Source organism: Trichoderma camerunense (genome assembly GCF_050948025.1).
Source record: "Trichoderma camerunense strain CBS 138272 chromosome Unknown V8C40scaffold_1, whole genome shotgun sequence".
Lineage (NCBI taxonomy): Eukaryota > Fungi > Ascomycota > Sordariomycetes > Hypocreales > Hypocreaceae > Trichoderma > Trichoderma camerunense.
In genome coordinates, this window is record NW_028145369.1 from 1,693,734 (window position 1) to 1,711,883 (window position 18,150).

Here is an 18,150-nt window from a genome sequence, read left to right on the forward strand (position 1 = left end):
CCCCTCCTCCCCCCCCCCCCCTTCCCAACCCCGCCCCGCCGCCCGGTCGCCCCCGCCCCTCCGGCGCGGCGGCGCCCCGGGGCGGCGGGGGGGGGCGGCAGGAACTAATCTAGGCACCGCGTTGGTCAATCAACAACGCCTCACCTGCATATCGCGTTGTGGCGGCTTCCTTCAAAAAACCTGGGCGATCCGCGACGAATATCCAAGTCAAGAAAGGGGGGTGTGTATGTATGTCGAGGATCATTACACGTATTTGTCAAACAACCATGTCTTACAAGTACCTACATCGTACGAGTTTAGAAATAGAAAGCACCTTTGCAAGGCCAGGGTAACACAAGGGAAGAGAAGAAAAAGCCGACTCGGCACATAAACGCAACACCCCCCAACAAATCTCGCGATATATTTCCCCTACGGTGTAACTTTCTCATCGGGGAATATCTGATTCGCCCACGAAAGTGCCCCCAAGATCTTCTTTCATTTACCCCCGGCAGAAGCAAGATAATGCACACAGCCCTCTTGTGTACCGGATAGTTGCCTCGTATATCTCAGGAGGAAGGAATCCTGGAAGCAAGCAGCCATGGGGGAATGGAGCCGTCAGATGACCAACTGAACGGCATTTGTCCGTTTGTTATCCCCCCCCCCTTAGAGGGACAGCCACATGCATTTCTGCGTTTACTCATTTCCTAAAGTGGCAAAAAAAGGTAAAGGTTTTTTCTGCGTTGCTGCTCGTAGCCGTAATGGTAGCAACATGATTTAGGCTCGACGGGGACATACGCGGAGACTTAATCATTCAAGCCATTTCTCGTGTTACAGACAGGAAAAATACGAAAGTACCTTACATATTGGTATTGAAGAGAGAAGATAGTAAAGTTAAGGATTGTATGTTCTCTTAGTGGTTTGTTGTGCTTTGCTCGAATAGTATTGATGTTCAACGTTGACAGGATAACATCTTGTGTTGCACAGACGAGGTGCTTCTGCTACAGCATACAGCACTAATCATTTACACCATAACAGTATGTACAAGTATTCAGAACACAGGGACAGCTTTGCCAATTAATTATTCTCATTTATGCATTAATAGAAATGAATCCTTCTGCGATATACATCCATCTCTCTCAGCATCAAAGGGTGCTGATACTGTAGCGTTGCCATCAACCCCCTAGTAACCTCCAGCGCCTGGCGGTTGTCGGCTATTAGCAGTCCACCTACAGTGAGAGGGTACAGTACAAGAGGTCCCTGTCCGCACGCCCCTCCCAACCCACAACCACAGCATGGCAGGCTGTTCAATGAAATAAATACACACCATAAATGCAAGTAAAAAATAGAAAAATGAATTACAAATATCGAGAATAGTACACATAAAAACAATGATACTAAACAGCCCTTACACCCTTACCATAAAAAAAGAAGAAGAAAGAAGATACCAACAAACTCCCACACACCTGTACTGTACCCCTCCCCAGACATCAAAAAAGAAGAAGGGGGGAGTGTCTGTACATCCACCTTCCTATCTTCGTATTACCCAGTGCGAACTACTTCCGCAATCGTTGCACACAAATGTACGTACACAAAGAACAAAGGATCCCCCCCATGCTGGGCACATCTTCAATACGGACAAGCGCCGGATTTTGAAAGGAGGGGGGTGGTTACGGATTTTGCAAAATGCAAGGGGGGAGGGGGTGCGAAAGAGAGACAAAGAGGGGAGGGAGGATTTTGCTCTGTTTTCGCCAATACAAGCGCAGCAAGATGAAAACATGAACCCAGAACTTTGCTGCTCGCTACAAATGGATGAAAGCCTTTCTCGGCTTAACGCTGTTTCCAGGGCTCTCTCTTGGCTGGCGGAAGGATTCGTTCCACGCCAAAAGAGAGAGAAGAAAAAAAGGAGATGAGTCAAAATGCCGAACAAACACCGTTATGCACAGGAGATGTGACTTCCTTCTTCTTTTTCTGTATAGAAGCAGGATTCCATTCCATGCAAGGATCAAAAAGATAAATGAACGTCCGGCTTTTCTCCCGCCGTCCGATGCGCTACGGAACAGACATCCATGGTATTAGCCTGGGGGATTTGCGTACCTAGTAGCGTAAGGTAAGGAGGACCTGTAATAATAGCATCAAACTCTTTTGTCGCCTCATGCAGATTGCTATGGGGGGACACAAATACCCAGTCGGTTTCATTCTCTGTTAGCGCAGGGAAATCACAGGGCCTAGATGCGCAGCTTATTTTGTCCTCTGTGAGCGCTTCTCTCAGCCTTCCCTCCAAAGCTAGCATGGGGTATCAAAATTACCCGCTCAGCGCCACTTTTCCCTTAGCGCAGGAAGATCACAGGGATGGAACAATGCACTGCTTATTTTGTCACCTTTCTGGAGATTAGGGAGATTGGGGAGATTGGATGAGGGCATACCTGAGTGACAAAAACAAGTCAAGCTTCCACGGCCGAATGCTACCTCAAAGGCACCAAAAAGGGCACCATCTAGGCACGGCCACATGCCACACAGGCCATGCAAGTTATCGTCAAGGTACCCAGTCAGTTCATCTGCCTGATCTGTCCTCGCACGGGCGGAGGTGGCGCAGATCCGTACAACCACGGATATACAGCCAGTATAGCGTCAGACTCATTCTAATCTCCCCAAACGTCACGGATCCTATTGCATCCGTCCGTTCATTCCAAACCACCTCATCTCAATACTTGTTTGAGTACGGAGTAAGCAGCGTTGCAATGGCTCGTCATTCATTCCTCCGTGACAAGTGACGTCCCCGCCATGTATTTCCCCTTCAGGCGACTTCCGGTTGGCACGTAATCCGCCTCGTTCATTGGCGGCGATGCAGATGAGCATGCGCCAACAACATCGCTTGCGAAGCGGACTATTGCCGAGCTCAAATCGTCGGCTTGCCAGTGACATGCAGGTCGCATATGGACAGGACAGCTGCAGCGCAAATAGGCCGGCTTTGGAAAAACAAATGCTTTGAAATCCAATTCCAATTGCGTTGCGCCTCGGGCTCCGGTTCAGCTTGCCTTCTCACAGTGCTGGCTGCACACAACAGAGTGGATCATCATCATCCAGGCCCGATATTCAACGGCTGTCGCTTTTGGACCGCCTTTTGCTCTGCGCAAATCTCAGCACATCGCACCATTCTCCGCCCAGCCTCGGCACCTCGTTGCTACCCGGGGCCACTCACACCAAAGTCCCCCCAAAACAACTCCCGAACAGCAGCGGCACAGTCGGGGCAGGCTGCAGATGCCATGCCACTGCAACCTGTTCCTGTCTGCCCTCTTTTACCTTTTCTTCCGAGGGCCCTGTACTGTAGCCATGGCCCCGTAGCATTCGCTCGCCTGCGTTCATCCGATATTTGCCACTTTGATACATTTGCCTGGACCTGCTTCTAGGGCAATTGCTCCGCATTGTACGAGTAAACGGCAGAAAGCATGGATGATGCGTTGCCGGCACTTTCGCGTCTGTCGCACGTTCCACCAAACTTTGTCATGCGGCAGGCCGCTCGCCATCTTCAGCCTTCGGCACGGGCTCTGTGCCATATTCGAGAGGTGCCTGCTTGTCACGTAACACATGGTACACGCATGCTTGCATCATCCTGCGAGTGTGTAGGTGGATAAACTGGCCTGACTCTTTCGCTGACCTCGCAATCCCTGCGATTCTGTATACGAGGACGCCCATTAGCAGATTATGATATTTTCTTCATGGACATGGACCTCGTCGAATAGAACTGCTCCGTCAATGCTTGTACGCTGCATTCGCAGTCCCCGCCCATATGTACTCTTGCATGTCGCTGTGCTTGTACTCGTACGCGGCCACAAATGGACAAATTGGACAGGTGGACAAATTGACAAATTAGTCTTGCCGACCAGTGTTGCGTAGGACCATCTTTGGTTGATGGAGCGCCGCTTAGGGCCATGTTCGGCCTTTTGGAGCGCTACTCCGTCCAGGATGCCACGGGCTCCGCATTGTGACCCCGTAGATCGACCGGCCGGGGCGCGCCGTTAACAGGAGCAAAACGCACGGCCGCCAGCCGAAGTGCCCATTTTGCCCTCCGAAAGTCATGCCGCCATGCTCTCACACCAAACCTTGATTTCTTCTGCTGTCTCGAGGGAAAATGAAGCCCAGAGAGTCAAGGGGGGAGGGAAAATGAGAAGCGAGGGAGAAGGGCAACCCCCTTGCACCCAGTCATTCACGTCCTCCAATCGTTCTCTCTTGTTTTTGCTTCTTCATGGGAGGCGTGGACCCCAAATTGCGAATCCACTTTCCACCGCGTCATTTTCCAGACTGTCGGGACGGAGGGGCGGTGGACAAGGCATGGGTGTTCCGTACAGTGCGGGTGCCGTCATCCGCGAAACCCGCCCGAAAATGCAGGCAAAAAAGGCAGACAAGAAGGAAGAATGCCAGCAGGAAAGGTGACAAGGCCATCGGAGTGGAAATGCGCGGAAATGCGCATCGAGGACACTTGCTCGTGCAAGTAGCACTGCAGCGTCCGAGTCCATTGTCTTTCGGCGGTTAAAGGTCTACGGGACCCGTTGGCAGATCGACCTGTTGTCCTAGCGAGCGGCATCGATGACTCGGAATCGCAGCTCCGCCGTGACAGTGTGGGCACATCTGGCACCATATCTCTCTGTAGCTTCGTGCCATGTGCCCAGCCGTCAGTGCCAGGAGTGACCAGGTCTCTCGTAACATGACAAATGAATAGCAGAAGGATTGCGAATAGTAAATCCAAGAACCGGGGCCGGCCGTCTTTGACGCCCCAGATTCCGGGTTTGAGCAGAGCAATTGTGCTTCCTCCGCTTAGCGCATCTGAACAGACCATCCATGCTTCTCAAGCCCGGACTCAGCCCCAGCTGTTCCTGAGCTCGCTGCCCCCGGACAACGCCCAGGGACTGCCACTGCTGAACCTGGAAGTCTACAGCGATCGTAGCAGGTCCAGTTCCTAAGCGATGCGATTCCAGGCCATCCATGTGCTGACCACCCTCGTGGCAAATCATCTTGCATTTCGCATTGACATGTCGTGATGAGCTGAACCAGGACAGCGCGCGGAGGCCGGAATCGCTGTGCCTGGGGTATCTTTTTGTTTTGCTCCGCCCGGTTGCTATATCCGGACTACTACGCAAGTAGGATCACGTCTCTGGCAGGACTTTCTATTCACCTGCTGGCGCCATTTCACCCGAAGAGGAAAAGGAGGAAGAGACGCACAACGTACCACCATTCAGTTCAGCACATCAACCTGACGCAGAAACGGCACAATCCAAGTTTGGGGCGAGAGCGCGCCATTGCCAATGGAGTCGAGGATGAAGAAAAAGCAGCAAGGTACAGTAGCATGGAGCACAAGCACAGTGGGCGATGCGAGCAGGCCAAGGGGAACCACGGATGTACGAGAGAGAGTGCCGCGGCCTGAAAGAATCAACGGACTCGTAAATCTCGTACTGTGCAAACGGGGGAGGCAGGCGGCATGGCTTGTGTTTGGCTGGGCGCTGGGCAGGCGCATGTGCACCTCTGCATGTGCAAAGTACCTGATACAGTGTGCAAAAGCGGAGCCACAGGCGGATGGGGAACTGTGCAGCTGAAAGGCGGCCAGCCGAACCAGCAGCGAGCCACTCCAACTAGGCGAATAAAAGGCCAAAGACGCTGAGACAAATCAAGACGCCTCAGCAGCAGGGAAAGGCAAACAAACCTTCAGCTCGATCTCAGCCGCAGAGAAAAAAGCAAAGAGAAGCAAAGAGCCGCATCTCCCTTGCACCTTTTTTTCCTTCTTCCTGGTTTGGCTTCTGCTGCCTCCCATCCCTTGCCGTCACCCCATCCCTCGTACTGTGTGCAGTACCAGTTACAACAATATGCGGCAGCGACATCGTCTTCTCACCTCCCCCTCGTCGTCCTTTTGCCCCCTTCCAGGGTTCGTGATGCAGCCTCTTCTGCGTCAGGCAAGGCGCGAACCCGACAGTTGGGAACTGGTGGTGTGGTCTCGTCGCGAATTGGCTGGCCAGCCCGCAGCTGCATGCCTGCCTGCCTGACGGTGTCCGCTCGGCGCCTCTTGGAAGCTCTGAATGGACGAGATGCCTTGCCCATCTCACCTAGCCCTGCAAGTTCGACATGCTGCAACCTGGTCGGCCCCCTCCCTCCCTTGCGTTTTTCCTCTCTTTGCTCGCTTTTCTCTGCTGTTTGGAGGGCGTGGCTCGCACAGAGGGAAAAAAAGGACAACAAAAGGGCCTGGTGACGGTGGCGCTGCGGGAACAACAGGCCATTTCGTCCGTCGTCTTCTCGAATGTGAATGGCCGGGGTTCAGGAAGAGCCGCGTCGTTGTGTTGCAGGAGGGGTGATGACGGGCGAGAGATAAGGTATTACGCCGGGTTCCCACGGGTTCCCGTTGTCAATGTACAGTGCAGATCATACAGTGCACAACAACACCTGCACTGACCAGGCACTCGTCTTGCTCGGGCTTCGTCCTCCGCCGTTTCAAGGTGCTGAAGGACGGCCACGTAGGAGCATCCCCGCTGGCTAGCAGTCTTCCATGTTGTCATCTGCAGCGACAATGCCACACCCGCATGCGGCCCACAAGTTCGCCTTGAACACGTTGGACGCGCTTCCTTCAACACGTCCTCCATACAAGTACAGGTAGCACAAGGTAAAGGTACTCGTACAGGTCAATGCGGTAAGCCATCGACTGATTCTACCTAGTAGTACCTGCCTAGTACTCAGCCGCTCTCTATCGCCGATTGCGTTAACACCGACACCACCCGCAGTCAGGTATCTTGCAAAATTCATCTCACATGTGCTCAAATCAATAGGTACTGTAGTCTTTTTATGGTGGTATTGAAGCTTTAGAGTTGTATTGATTAATCATATCTATACAATTGTTTACTATGTCCATGGTCCCAGTGCCTGTGAGCAAGGCAACATAAAGTCAGTGAGCCAACATGATGCATCCAGGCATATCGTGAGATTGTATCCATCTTGAGCCATCCCAAATTTTTTCCCCAATTCCCCGGTTGTTCGACCGTCAATGAGAGCAAGGAAAAGTAGAAAAGACAGAAATAGAAAAGGGACAAGGTGAGAAGATTAAAGGTTACAGACGAAGAGTAGAAAACAAGAGGAAACCAGAAAAATGTACACGAGGACAACAGAAATCTGAAAAGTAACATGTGGGTAATCCAGAGGGAGTGTTGATTCTTCGTCGAGAAGATTGAAGCATTCTAAGCAATGAAACAAAACAAAAGAAACGTATGGAGCATTCCCATGCCAACCCTCCAGCCAAGCCTTCCTTCCATCCATCCATCCATCCAATGCATGCGCTGTTCTACACCGCGGACATTATAGTACCATCTCCCATGTAAGTCATACAAGAGCCCCCTTCAAGGTGCCTTTGGGGCTGGATGGTACACTGGCACTGGTCGGATCCCCATGGGGTGGCCGTTTGTGTTGCTGTGCACCCGCGCCATGTGCTCTGTGTCTGGCTCAATCTTCATGGGAGCCCGGTTCTCCCACAGGTTTGTTGAATCCATCATTTCGCCGTTTACAGAGGACATGTCTTCATCCCAGCGATCTTGTCGTCCGTATACTTGATTAATCACGTCGTCCTCGTTGTGGGGCGTCTGGGAAATTCGCAGCATGTCGTCGCTCACAGGAACGTCACCACCCGGTTCTCCTCGGCCAGTTGACCGTTTCTTGACAATGGTTTTGCGGCGGCGACGGATGCAATCGTCAAGGCCATCAATGTACATGGCCTCTTCCCACTTCAGCTCGTTGACAATCTTAATCTCAATGTCGCTCGCGCTCAGCAGCATGTTCCGGGAGCCACCCATCTCAAGGAAGCGTTCAAGGATGATTTGATATCTCTCCTTTTCGACCCTCTTGAAAGCGGCTTGCAGTATTCTCAACTATTTGATGAAACGCAGTAGTTAGCATTGCCTACGTTTTCAAAGGCGATGGCGTGGTGGAGTTGTACTTACATCTTCGGGAAGCCAATCATAGAACTTGGACCGACCGCGTTTGAATTTCATTTGGAGCATTTCTTTGCCGTGCTTCTTGTTGAACTTTTTCTCAAAGTCGGCCTGGATACTGTCCCACATGTCCTGTCCCCTCTGGGAGCGATGCCTCCACCTTGACTCGAAGATGCAGCGCTCCTCTTCGGGGCACCCCTTTTTGATGGGAGGAGGGATTTCTTGGCCATAGCAGTTCTTGTGCTCATCGCTAGGATCAGCCTGGCTGCGAAGCGAACCGCCGCCCCTCTTGGACGACCTCGACTTCTTATTCACTCGTGTGCTGCCCTGGGTTGCAGAGCGTCGACGAGGAGAGCCGCTGGAGGAGCGTCGAACGGTGTCGGCACGACTGGTGTAGCTGCGGTCATCTGTGCTGGCCCGTCGGACGTTGTAAGAGTGTGATGGGTGAGACTGCACGAGCAGAGATGATGGGTGGGAGACGTCACGGGGGTGCGATTCCACGGGCAGATGACGAGGTTCACGTATCATCATGGAGTTTTGGTTGCCCATCTCCATGGGAACGAAGTATGAGGGCGGTCCCTGGTTGTGCATTGACTGCGTATCCGGGCCTTCAGACACGCTGAAGGACCCGTAGTAGGGCTCTGTTGGCGGGTTGGGCGTGCGGCGATCTTCAGTAGGTATGTAGTAGTCCGATGGCACCGGCACCTGGCTATTCATGGGCGAGCCATTCGGCGCGTTTTGGTTGTGCATGTCGAACTGGTTGTTCCACGGCTGGTGATACATCTTGGAGCTTCCAGGCGGGGTTGGCACTTGGGTATAAGGGGTGCTCGGAGGAGGAGGATACTGCGGTGCCAATTTGCGGATCTGGTGCAGTGGGGGAGAGCTTGTCGTGGAGATGGGAGTGAGAAGGCTAGAGTCGCACGGGGCAGGGATGTTGAAGGAGGAAACCTGCGAAAACGGACGATTGGTAAGCTTACAACCCTGGCCGGAGCTGTGAGGGGAGAGCAGACGGAGAAACAGCACGGCAAAGGATCAGGCATTGATCTCTTTTGGGAGGTTTGCTGTGTGAAAAGGGAAAAGGCGTGCAAGACTCACTGCTGAGAAAGGGGCCACTTCTGGATAGGCTGAAGTGCCTGCAGGCGCGATGGATCTGGCTTCAGACAGGCCGTGGGATCCTGCCAGGTCACCTGTGTGTGGTAAACCTGCAGGAATATACTGTTGTTGCTCTACCATGTTCATGCAAGCGGCACGTTGGATAGGAATCCTTGGGCGTTTAAAAAAACACAGCCAAGGTCTCTCTTTGGTTGGGTAGCGGCAGCAATGCAGCTGCAGAGCTTATCCAAAGTCAATTCTTCGCGATGGCGCAAAAGTCAATGACTGATGGTAGACGATACCTGTACCTTGAACGGTATGCCAGGTGGGGGGTAAAGAAGGTTAATTGAGAAGTAAAATGGGGAAATGAAAGGATATGCGACTTGTAAGAAGAAACAAGTTGTCGCTTCAAGTCCGTAGAGCGGCACGTTTATGTATTTGAGAAAGGGCGATTGGAGGTGAAGGAGGGGTGGGCAGTTTTGGAAGAGCAATAATGAGCCGCCAAAGATTTGAGGAATTCTGCCTACCGTGGCCGCGGCCGTGGTTGGTCAAAGGTATAACGATAAAGTTGGAGATGATCTAGCTGGGGAAGCCAGGACAGGTGCAGAAACGGCAGATGAAGAAGAGAGCCTTGTGAGGAAGTCGGAGACAGGAAGAGATGGCAAGACTCTTTGTATAAATGGAGGCTCAGATCAAGAGCCGGGTGAGCTCTCCAAGGTTGCAGGGCCGTGAGTCGACAAGCACGGGAATCAGTACAAGTACATACGAGCCGTGGCCTAGTGCGTGCTACCTGGCGCAGGGATCAAGCGTCAGATCCTAGTTGACCAGGGGGTTCGGGGAGTGTGGTTAGAGTCGTATGGCTTGAGCCAGGGTCCCCGGTCGATACGGACAGGGCTGGCAGTGGTTAATGTACATACAGTGGGAGACACTGTTGTGCATGAGATAGCCGCCGAGGCGTGCGGAACTGGAGATGGGGGCATGTCGCTCTAGGGCATGTTGGAGAAACGGTAGGGGCGTGCGCGGACGTTCTCCAGGAGACTCCGAGTGCCTCTGCATCGAGTGCGACGAGTGTAAAATCAAGCGTATACGGTGGACACATGACAATAGCAACGTAATAGCAGCCAAATCCGAGGAGATGAAGGCAGAGAACAATCAATAGCAGCGGCGGGGACACTAGACAGTCATCAATTCGCCATCTCCCGGGCTGGCGATCAGTGAGCACGGGCAATTGAGAGTGATTGCCAATATGCCCCAATATCAGACCTAATTTGCTGTCTCTGGTTGCATCATGGCCGCGGGTCACAGTGCTTGGATGACGGAAGCCTGCGTGTCTGGCACAGCAAAACTTACCCAAGACGAAAGGGGGCCGTGAGGGGTAATGCCCAGATGATACTGTAGAGATAGATCTACCTAGGCAGGCAGATGCTCGTGCGCAAGGTACCTTGAGCAGCTGAGACGAGGAAAAAGCAATTCAAGGTGCCACTGACGTATCCGGCAAGTTGCCCTCAAATCCCAAAACACCCAGTCGAGATGTAATCCCAACAGCTCGAGAGGCGTTCGCATCCAAATGGTTCCAGTAGAAGCTGGCTCGTATCCTGCCTCTGAGAACAGGCTCATCAGCACTCGACCGCATCACGAATACGTGTAGAGGCTAGCTAGATGAGGTGTCATCAGGCACGCCAAAGTAACGGCGAGAGGTGATAGCCGCGTCTTTCCCCAAGTTAGGACCCCGATGCAGCCGGCGGGAAAGCAAAAGATCAACTTAATCTCTCCGAAATCTTGGCAGGACTGAAAGAGGCGGCAAAGAAGATTCTAAATGACGCCGGGGGAGAATCGTATCCAAGGCAGAGGCAGCCGCCACGAGCGTCAAGCTGGAGGCAGATTTTGCTGGTGAGGGTGCGGAGGCTCTTCGTGGGCTGGCAGATCACGCCCCGGCATAGGGCACAAGGCCAGCGCATCACATCAGAGGCAGAGACAGAGCAAAGAGAGACACATCGATTGCCGAGATCGTACTAGCGACCACTCTGTTAGCATGAATGTGACAGATGGAGAGAAAATGAGGGAGCCTCAATAGCTTGGAGTGGCAGAGATCAGGCTCCGCTTGGGGGTGGAGAATTGGAAATCAGAATTCAGGCGAGTTTAGGGCTGTTTCGTTTTGGCTGAAGTGTCTTCCTCAACAGGACTAGCGCTCTTTCTCTCGAAAATGGACGCAATGGTTCAAGGGTCTCTGGTCTCAGGCCTCGGTACTTTCGCACACTCCTGCCTTCCAATGGTGGTCAAGGTAGTAGTATCTGTACACCTGGGGTACTCTGGCTTCAGTCAATGGCATTCGCGAGTAGAAGTATTCGCCAGTACCTCGTATGCTGGTCGTTCATTCCACAGCTCATCCTAACCGCAGGAGCGCACCTGTCTGTATTTCCTACGAACCCGGTACCTTGCCTTGCTCCGGACTCCGCTTCAATATTGCGACAACCGGGGAAAAGAAAGTCAGGGTACAGTGGTACCTTACTGCTGTGCGAGTCCTCGTACGTGTGCATGTACCTTAGTGTCTCCTGCCTGTGCTGCAGGCAGTAAAGTGCAAATCTCCTCCAGTCTGCCTTGACCAGAGACCACTTCAGCACTGCCATGAACGTTCATCCACAGTGCGGCCCAAACTGCGACCCATTTGCTTCCATGGAATCGATACTGACGACCTACGACAAATTCCTTATCCTAGGACTGTACGAATAGCATACGAGTACGCTCTGATACAGCGCCTGCTGCGCGCAAACCATCTGCGACGATGCTTGCTAGTGGTCCGTCAGAATACGTGGCACTAGAGCGCAAGATCCATCCGACAATGGAAGCCATGGTGTCACGCCAGGGCTAGCTTTCGATTGTGTCCTGTGCCCTTTGATATTTCCTAAGCTAGCATCTGATTCACAGTGCCGCTAGCGCTCATGTTCCATCTCAGCGACAAAGTCTCAAAAGCCTCTGCTCCACGTTCAGTGAGCTAGCATCCATGGCTAGACAGTCTAGACGAATACCCTCGACAGCATCTCTGTACAATGTTCCCGCTATCGACTTACAAGACAGACGATCATGGAAGCCAGCGAATACCCGTCACGAACGACAGCCGCGTATCTTCGGAAGGCGGCGGCATTTGCCTAGTTCATGGCAACCTAGGTACTCGTATCTGATCTACCGCCTACGATTATCGTGCGTGCGGCTGTTTATGCTTCTTCCCCGCCTAGCTCCGATCAGTGGGTTTGCCCAGTCACAAACTGTGAAATGACGAGAGTCACCAATATCTATCGAGATGGATACCCCTGAAAGGGGCACGACGACATCAAAGTGCTGATCAAATAAGCTGTCCAGTGTCCATCAGGTGGATTGTGACTGGTAGTCAAGGGAATGCTAAGTCTGTCGCTCGCTCATCCACTTGGCATTCAATCAACTGCATCACACCATTCAATGGCCTGCTAGTCTAGGCCATTGTGTATTTTCAATAGGTGCCAAGGCTAATTAGCGCAGTGGAAGCTTGCCACGACACGCTCCGTGCTCAGGCGCACGGCTTCACACAATCTACTCTTGACGCCTCTAGCGCAGCACTGTTCCTCAATCAAATCTCATAACAGACGTCGGCCGTTCTTCAACACCAGCGGCATGACCGAGCTGCTGCTGCTGCTGCTGTTTTTGTTGTTTGCCTTTGCCTCTTTTGCCTTTTTTTTCAATGCTTGGCTTATGAGAACTACAATAACATTCCTTTGTCTCTCATCTAGATCATGTTTCAGACATGGCTGCTTGCTGAGATGCTAGCGTTCAGCTCCTTACTTGGTTCACTTGGTGAGATATTCAAGTCCCACTTAGGACAGTGCGGCGTTCATGTTTAAATCGCCCTATGAAAACGCTAAGCCTGTCAATCATTGACCGAGTCAAGCGAAAGGCCTAAGCGCAAGGGGCATGACAAACAGACAAGACTCGGTGCTCGAGAGGAAGGAGTCTCTCGGATAGGTACGAGTGCTCATTGAGGCCCACCCTTACATATTACTCGAGATTTCAAAGGTCGCACCTGTTCTGTCCGATACCCCCGTCCAGAGTGGTATCAACGCGGCGGCCATGCCTCAATTTCCACGCTGTCGGGACCGGACCGTACCATTCTCAAACCTCGCGGCGGCGGAGTAATGGACTTTTGGTTCTAGGCCACGACAAGGCAGCCCGTATGGGGAACTATACGGACGTCGTCCGAGAAGCAACGGTGCTCTTTGTGGCAGTGACCGAGGAAGATGCCTGACCTTGGGATATGCAGTTCCGTGGCCATGCATACAGACACAAAACGGTGGCGGTTGGCCTGCCTCTCCTTGCTTCCGCTGTAGAGCTCACCAACAGGAGGCATGGCTCTCATGGCTCATGGCAACTCATGGCACTCATGGCACTGCCGACGCGATCGTTCCAACGCTCGAAACCTCTCCCGTTAGCCAAGGCTGTTTCTGGCTCCGGCTGCGCGCACAGCTCAGCACTTCCAGAATGGTCGCACCGCAAGTCCAATTACGGCACATCACTAAATGTGGAGTGCCAACATGGGGAGTCGGAGAGATGACCGCCCACTGACGACAGTGTTGGGCGGTGGCGCCACACCGTCTCCCATGCCCTTATCTGCACGCATTTGAGTGGTGGCAGTACGACGGAGGGGAAACCTGAAGTGGGATGAACGAATCACTTGCCCAACCAAGGCCGTCAATAGGGAGAAAGAAGCCGAGACTGATGGGCCAGCCCATGATCCGACTTGGAGACCGGGTAAGGGGGGAGGGCAATCTGGCCGAAAGGCAGCACTTTTTTTTCTCTCAGTCGCACTGCTGGCTCAGGCGGACGAAACAAGAGAGTTCGGCCCCGCGTCTGACCACTCATCTGATGGCGCAGCGCTCCACTGCGCTACTGCGTACTAAGATAGTGCGATCCGAGCCGTCGGGACGCGCTAGTAAGGATGTATTCGACTCGCATTGGACGACAGTGACGCACGCCCCCTCCACTGGGCCAGGTATCCCTGCGACTGCCCGCACAGCCCCTGCCCGGCCAATGGGCGACCGCTCCGGACTCGTACGCTAGTCCTGAAGCGGAATACATACGCGCGCGTCTACCCGCTGTGAAAGGGCCTGCCATTGGGTACCGACAGCGCCATAAGCGAGCCTGTGCTGTAACTACAGACTTCCCTCCTGCACGGCCAACACACAACCATCCATCACAAGAGAAAATTGTGTTGGCCAAGAGACAGATTAGTATCAGGATGCCTGCTTTCTGTGCACCACCGCCGTCGGGGGCTCTCGGTGCCGCATTGAGCGCTGGGCTGCTACTTTGCCTGCTGCGATGACTATCTTAGTCTCGGGCCATTTGGTGTTTCTCCGGGGTATGTCGTACTTCTGTCACGCGAATACTTGTAATTTGTCTCTCTTACGACATTGACTGCACTGTTGTTTGATCTGCGGCCTAAAGAAGCGGCCTTGTCCCGCCTTGCCGCAGTCTGGGACCTCTGCCAAACTCAAACCCATCAAGGCAGCCTTGAGTTGAGCCATCCCACAGCCTTGCTTGGTGTCGTTTGAGAAATGCCACTGCCCGCATTCTATTCGCCAACCTGCGCAAATAAACACCAGCAGGGCATTTTGGTTGCTACCAATGGCCTTTCCCCTGGCCTTTCTCCTGACCTCTCCTTGTCCCTGTTTGCGTGATTTGCACGCTGTGCTGTTGGTCGCTGTAGGTCAGAGGCATGGAACGTTGTGTCTCGGCCAACAAGTATCTGCACCACCAGATGTATCTCACCTTCGCGCCGCTTTCTTCCTTGCGCACAAATTTCCCGCTTTTTCTACACCTCTCGCTTTATCGCCGTTTGCGGACATCTGGGCGAGCTTCATATTCCTAGCTGTCATCGTTCATCAGGTGGCCCCTAACCGGCGGCTATTACGATGGCGGATCCTCACGTTTGCTGATCATTGTTCTTGTTCACATCTAAGCGCCGACTTTGCAGCCATTTCTGCAGTGGCTCTGCCCCATTTCTGTTATATTTCAAAGATCCCACCGCAGCGCACACCTCTAGCCGCGTCAACAAGTCGTCTCATTAGCCGCGAGGCGACCAACGATCGAATGATACGCCAAAGAACAGAAGCCGGCGTGCCTTCAACTTGCTAGCTCTGTGTGACCTTGCAATCCATCTGGATGCTTCTTCAGTGTATGCAAACTGGGCGCTACCGGATTGTTGGGCCTTGTTTCGGCTGGCTCTTCTCGCCCTTTGTCCCGTGCTTCTCCACTCACACACTCGTCTTCAATCTCCCTTGCCCATTCTTTTCTGAGTCTGCGTCTCAAGTGGCCTGGCAGCTTGCTGGCTCTTGATCGTTGGCGAACCATGATTGAGAAATCAAACAATATGCGTCCACGATGTCCGCCGCAAGGCGTTAAAGCATGAGATAGCCGACATCTACTCGTCGATTATGTGTCTCTTCAACGACTTGAGGAGATTCTACCGCGTAATCAAGTCTCATTTGATTGCACTATCGGATCATGTACCTTGACTACGTCACTTCTCCTCTTTCCCCTGCAGTGGACCATCTGCAAGCCGCCCCTTTCACTATTCAAACGCTCCTTCGCGATCGACCAGCATGGCCATCCTTGATCTTCCTGAGTGATAGCTAGGCACAGGACCAATATCCATCAACGCTTCGCTCTGCAAGATACCGTACGCCATCCGCTTTGGACCAATCCCAATCCCCCCTTTGCTCCGCATTCCAGAAGTCGCTCACGTCTGGTAAATCCAGCTACACGTATACCTACCTATTGAAGAATTACACTGTTTATGCGAACTAGATTTCAAGATTCTTGACCAGAGTATTCGGTTACGAGCTCATGGCCTAAGTAGCTTTCCCTACGAACTCTATGGTGAGACGAGTCACACCGTTAGCTAAATGTTAGCTTCTACTCAGATGAGGAGTCAGAGCGCTGACCACTTGTCTTGCCACGCTAGAGCCTTTCTCCCCGGGATAACACGGCCCAGGCATGTTGAGAATTGCCACACAACCGCTGGATCTGGCGGATCCGCTCTATGCCTTGACAGAGTGTCGAACGGAAGGCAACGATCAGACTCAGGAACAAAGATGATCGATCCCGAGTTCAAAGTCCCAGCCCCTGCGGGTCCCCTTCCATCCACAGTCTGGTGATGCCTGGATAAACGGAGGTCGGCCGAATGAAGGTACCACTGCTTTCTTCTTCTATTGGTTCTCTTATGTTACTCATGCTTGCAACGGCCATGCGCATGCAGACATAGGCAAATGGGATGATGCCAGATACAAGGCTCTTGACTACTCTTTTACGATATCTAAACTTCATCTGACCGCTAAGAACTCCGCAGAGTCTTGCCCATCTGTACCGAACAGAACAGGGATATAAGGGCTCTGGTACTTTTGTTACTCCGATCAACGGTCGATGCTTGACATGTGGACTAGGAGGATGAACTCGAAGAAGCAACTCCCCCTCCCCCTGGATAGTTTCTATCGTGCCCCATCCCGACCCCATCCCGACCCCATCCGTGATCCCTTCCTGTTGACCCTCATTTATACCGTCTTTGCTCGCTCTGCGCCCTATCCCTGGTTGCAAATCTGCTACAGGGCTGCCTTCTGGGGGGTGCCCTTCTTGCTTCTCGCGGAGCTCACGGGCCAAGGCCGCACCGTTGCTGCCCACTTGGCGCCAACCTCCACAGCCCGCGGTGTAATTCACGGCTCGGCATTGCCCATTGTGCCGCCGAGTTTGCCTCAGGGCCAGCCCTTTTCATGCAAGCGTATGAGATGATTACGAGCAACATTCGACCCAGCCAGCCAATAGCACTCCAAGAAACACACTACTCCATCCATCTTGACTCGAGCCCTCCCCTTCCACGGATGGACGGGTGGAAGCTCATCCATGCCTATTATGCTTTCAAAGCAATGGAGCAAATCACAGATGATCATCTTTGGCCGTGACAAACGCCGGCTCCAGGAGCGGATGTCTAGCCTAAAGCCCGATTGCACATCACCCGCACGCCTTAGCTTCTTTCGAGAGGCGCCATACTCTTTTCCTGATGATCTCGGGGGAGGTCACCAAAGCCGAGAACAGCGCTCGTGCCTATCACATGGGTACCTCGTCTTCTCGATGGCGACCATTGGACGCTCACACCCACACACTCTACAAGCAATCCAAGGCAAGACTAAAACAGGAGGCATGGTCATAGCAATCAATCAAACCAGTCAATTGCCGGCCATCTACACCTCCGTGCATTGTATGTGAATCTAGAGGAGGGGGGTCAGGAGAAAAGAGGGCGTTCGAGAGCTTTTGCATTCTTCATGAGGCTTGCAGTCTAATCCCAGCAAGGAAGTGCCAAGCGAGAAGAAGTGCTCTCCATGTCAAGGAGCACCAAGTGTACAGTGCTTCTTTAGAGTCTATCGACTATTGCGGATAATTTCCCAGTCCCCCATCATGTGTACTGCCTAAATTTGCTCTGCCGTGCGCAGAAGGGCCGTTTTCTTCTCGTTTCCGTTGACAAAATAGTCTGCGAATGCTTGTCACTGCTCTCCGTCTGGGGATATTCCCACAAAAGGTCGTCAACTGGTTTCATCATACGAGTAGGTAGTCGCCTACTCCCCTAAGTCGACGAAAGGGGCGAAGTGCTTGGAGCTTAAGTGACATCGATGACGGTCCAGAGCCAGTAAGTAGTCGCCTGTCCCCAGGGAAATCAGAGTTCAGAACATACTGCGAGCAGGACGCTTACTTCTACAATTATCTAGGACGAAAATCCGTCCGTTGCTTTCCATCATCGACGATTCTGAGCCAAAGGAATATCCACGGCTCCGCATATGAAGAATCAAGAATCTCAAATTCATGATGGCCATCGCATTACCTTCTTAGCCTCTCTCTCATAGATTTCATACCAACAATATTATAGGCGCAAACTCCATAAAGTCTGGCCACGGGTGCGGCCGGGACACCACACCAAATGCTGTCAATTCGCGTAGATCTCCACGCCTCTAGACGGATCGCGCTCAACGAAGTCTACCTACAGTTTGATTAAACGGCGGCGACTTCTTGCCTCTCAAAAGTCTCCGCAGGATCGGGCCAAGGTGAACCG

The 18,150-nt window shown here is 52.8% G+C and overlaps 6 protein-coding genes across 6 annotated transcripts; 2 read left to right on the forward strand and 4 right to left on the reverse strand.

Annotated features, from left to right (window-relative positions):
- The first annotated feature begins 1,743 nt into the window (after window positions 1-1,743).
- V8C40DRAFT_230080 (uncharacterized protein) lies at window positions 1,744-2,110 on the forward strand. The gene has a single exon (XM_083212620.1). It carries the CDS (start codon window positions 1,789-1,791, stop codon window positions 2,053-2,055), a length of 267 nt encoding a protein of 88 aa, XP_083079157.1. The 5' UTR covers window positions 1,744-1,788; the 3' UTR covers window positions 2,056-2,110.
- Window positions 2,111-2,688: 578 nt separating this feature from the next.
- V8C40DRAFT_230084 (uncharacterized protein) lies at window positions 2,689-2,999 on the reverse strand. The gene has a single exon (XM_083212621.1). The coding sequence runs from the start codon at window positions 2,910-2,912 to the stop codon at window positions 2,730-2,732; it is 183 nt and encodes a 60-aa protein (XP_083079158.1). The 5' UTR covers window positions 2,913-2,999; the 3' UTR covers window positions 2,689-2,729.
- A 169-nt stretch (window positions 3,000-3,168) lies between these two features.
- On the reverse strand, window positions 3,169-3,376 carry V8C40DRAFT_230085 (uncharacterized protein). Its single transcript, XM_083212622.1, has one exon. It carries the CDS (start codon window positions 3,364-3,366, stop codon window positions 3,175-3,177), a length of 192 nt encoding a protein of 63 aa, XP_083079159.1. The 5' UTR covers window positions 3,367-3,376; the 3' UTR covers window positions 3,169-3,174.
- Window positions 3,377-3,827: 451 nt separating this feature from the next.
- On the reverse strand, window positions 3,828-4,096 carry V8C40DRAFT_230086 (uncharacterized protein). The gene has a single exon (XM_083212623.1). The coding sequence runs from the start codon at window positions 4,054-4,056 to the stop codon at window positions 3,901-3,903; it is 156 nt and encodes a 51-aa protein (XP_083079160.1). The 5' UTR covers window positions 4,057-4,096; the 3' UTR covers window positions 3,828-3,900.
- Window positions 4,097-4,173: 77 nt separating this feature from the next.
- V8C40DRAFT_230087 (uncharacterized protein) lies at window positions 4,174-4,688 on the forward strand. The gene has a single exon (XM_083212624.1). It carries the CDS (start codon window positions 4,223-4,225, stop codon window positions 4,508-4,510), a length of 288 nt encoding a protein of 95 aa, XP_083079161.1. The 5' UTR covers window positions 4,174-4,222; the 3' UTR covers window positions 4,511-4,688.
- A 2,108-nt stretch (window positions 4,689-6,796) lies between these two features.
- V8C40DRAFT_230090 (uncharacterized protein) lies at window positions 6,797-9,741 on the reverse strand. The gene is made up of 3 exons (XM_083212625.1): window positions 9,033-9,741; window positions 7,947-8,885; window positions 6,797-7,874 (listed from the first exon to the last, which is right to left on the reverse strand). Exons 1-3 carry the CDS (start codon window positions 9,174-9,176, stop codon window positions 7,350-7,352), a joined length of 1,608 nt encoding a protein of 535 aa, XP_083079162.1. The 5' UTR covers window positions 9,177-9,741; the 3' UTR covers window positions 6,797-7,349.
- Window positions 9,742-18,150: the final 8,409 nt, after the last annotated feature.

Coding starts and splice junctions, on each gene's coding strand:
- V8C40DRAFT_230080 (XM_083212620.1), top strand. CDS start 1,789: ATGAAAGCCTTTCTCGGCTTAACGCTGTTTCCAGGGCTCTCTCTTGGC.
- V8C40DRAFT_230084 (XM_083212621.1), bottom strand. CDS start 2,912: ATGCGACCTGCATGTCACTGGCAAGCCGACGATTTGAGCTCGGCAATA.
- V8C40DRAFT_230085 (XM_083212622.1), bottom strand. CDS start 3,366: ATGTATCAAAGTGGCAAATATCGGATGAACGCAGGCGAGCGAATGCTA.
- V8C40DRAFT_230086 (XM_083212623.1), bottom strand. CDS start 4,056: ATGACTTTCGGAGGGCAAAATGGGCACTTCGGCTGGCGGCCGTGCGTT.
- V8C40DRAFT_230087 (XM_083212624.1), top strand. CDS start 4,223: ATGGGAGGCGTGGACCCCAAATTGCGAATCCACTTTCCACCGCGTCAT.
- V8C40DRAFT_230090 (XM_083212625.1), bottom strand. CDS start 9,176: ATGAACATGGTAGAGCAACAACAGTATATTCCTGCAGGTTTACCACAC. Junction 8,886..9,032: donor AAGTGGCCCCTTTCTCAGCA/GTGAGTCTTGCA, acceptor CCGTTTTCGCAG/GTTTCCTCCTTCAACATCCC. Junction 7,875..7,946: donor ATGATTGGCTTCCCGAAGAT/GTAAGTACAACT, acceptor TTCATCAAATAG/TTGAGAATACTGCAAGCCGC.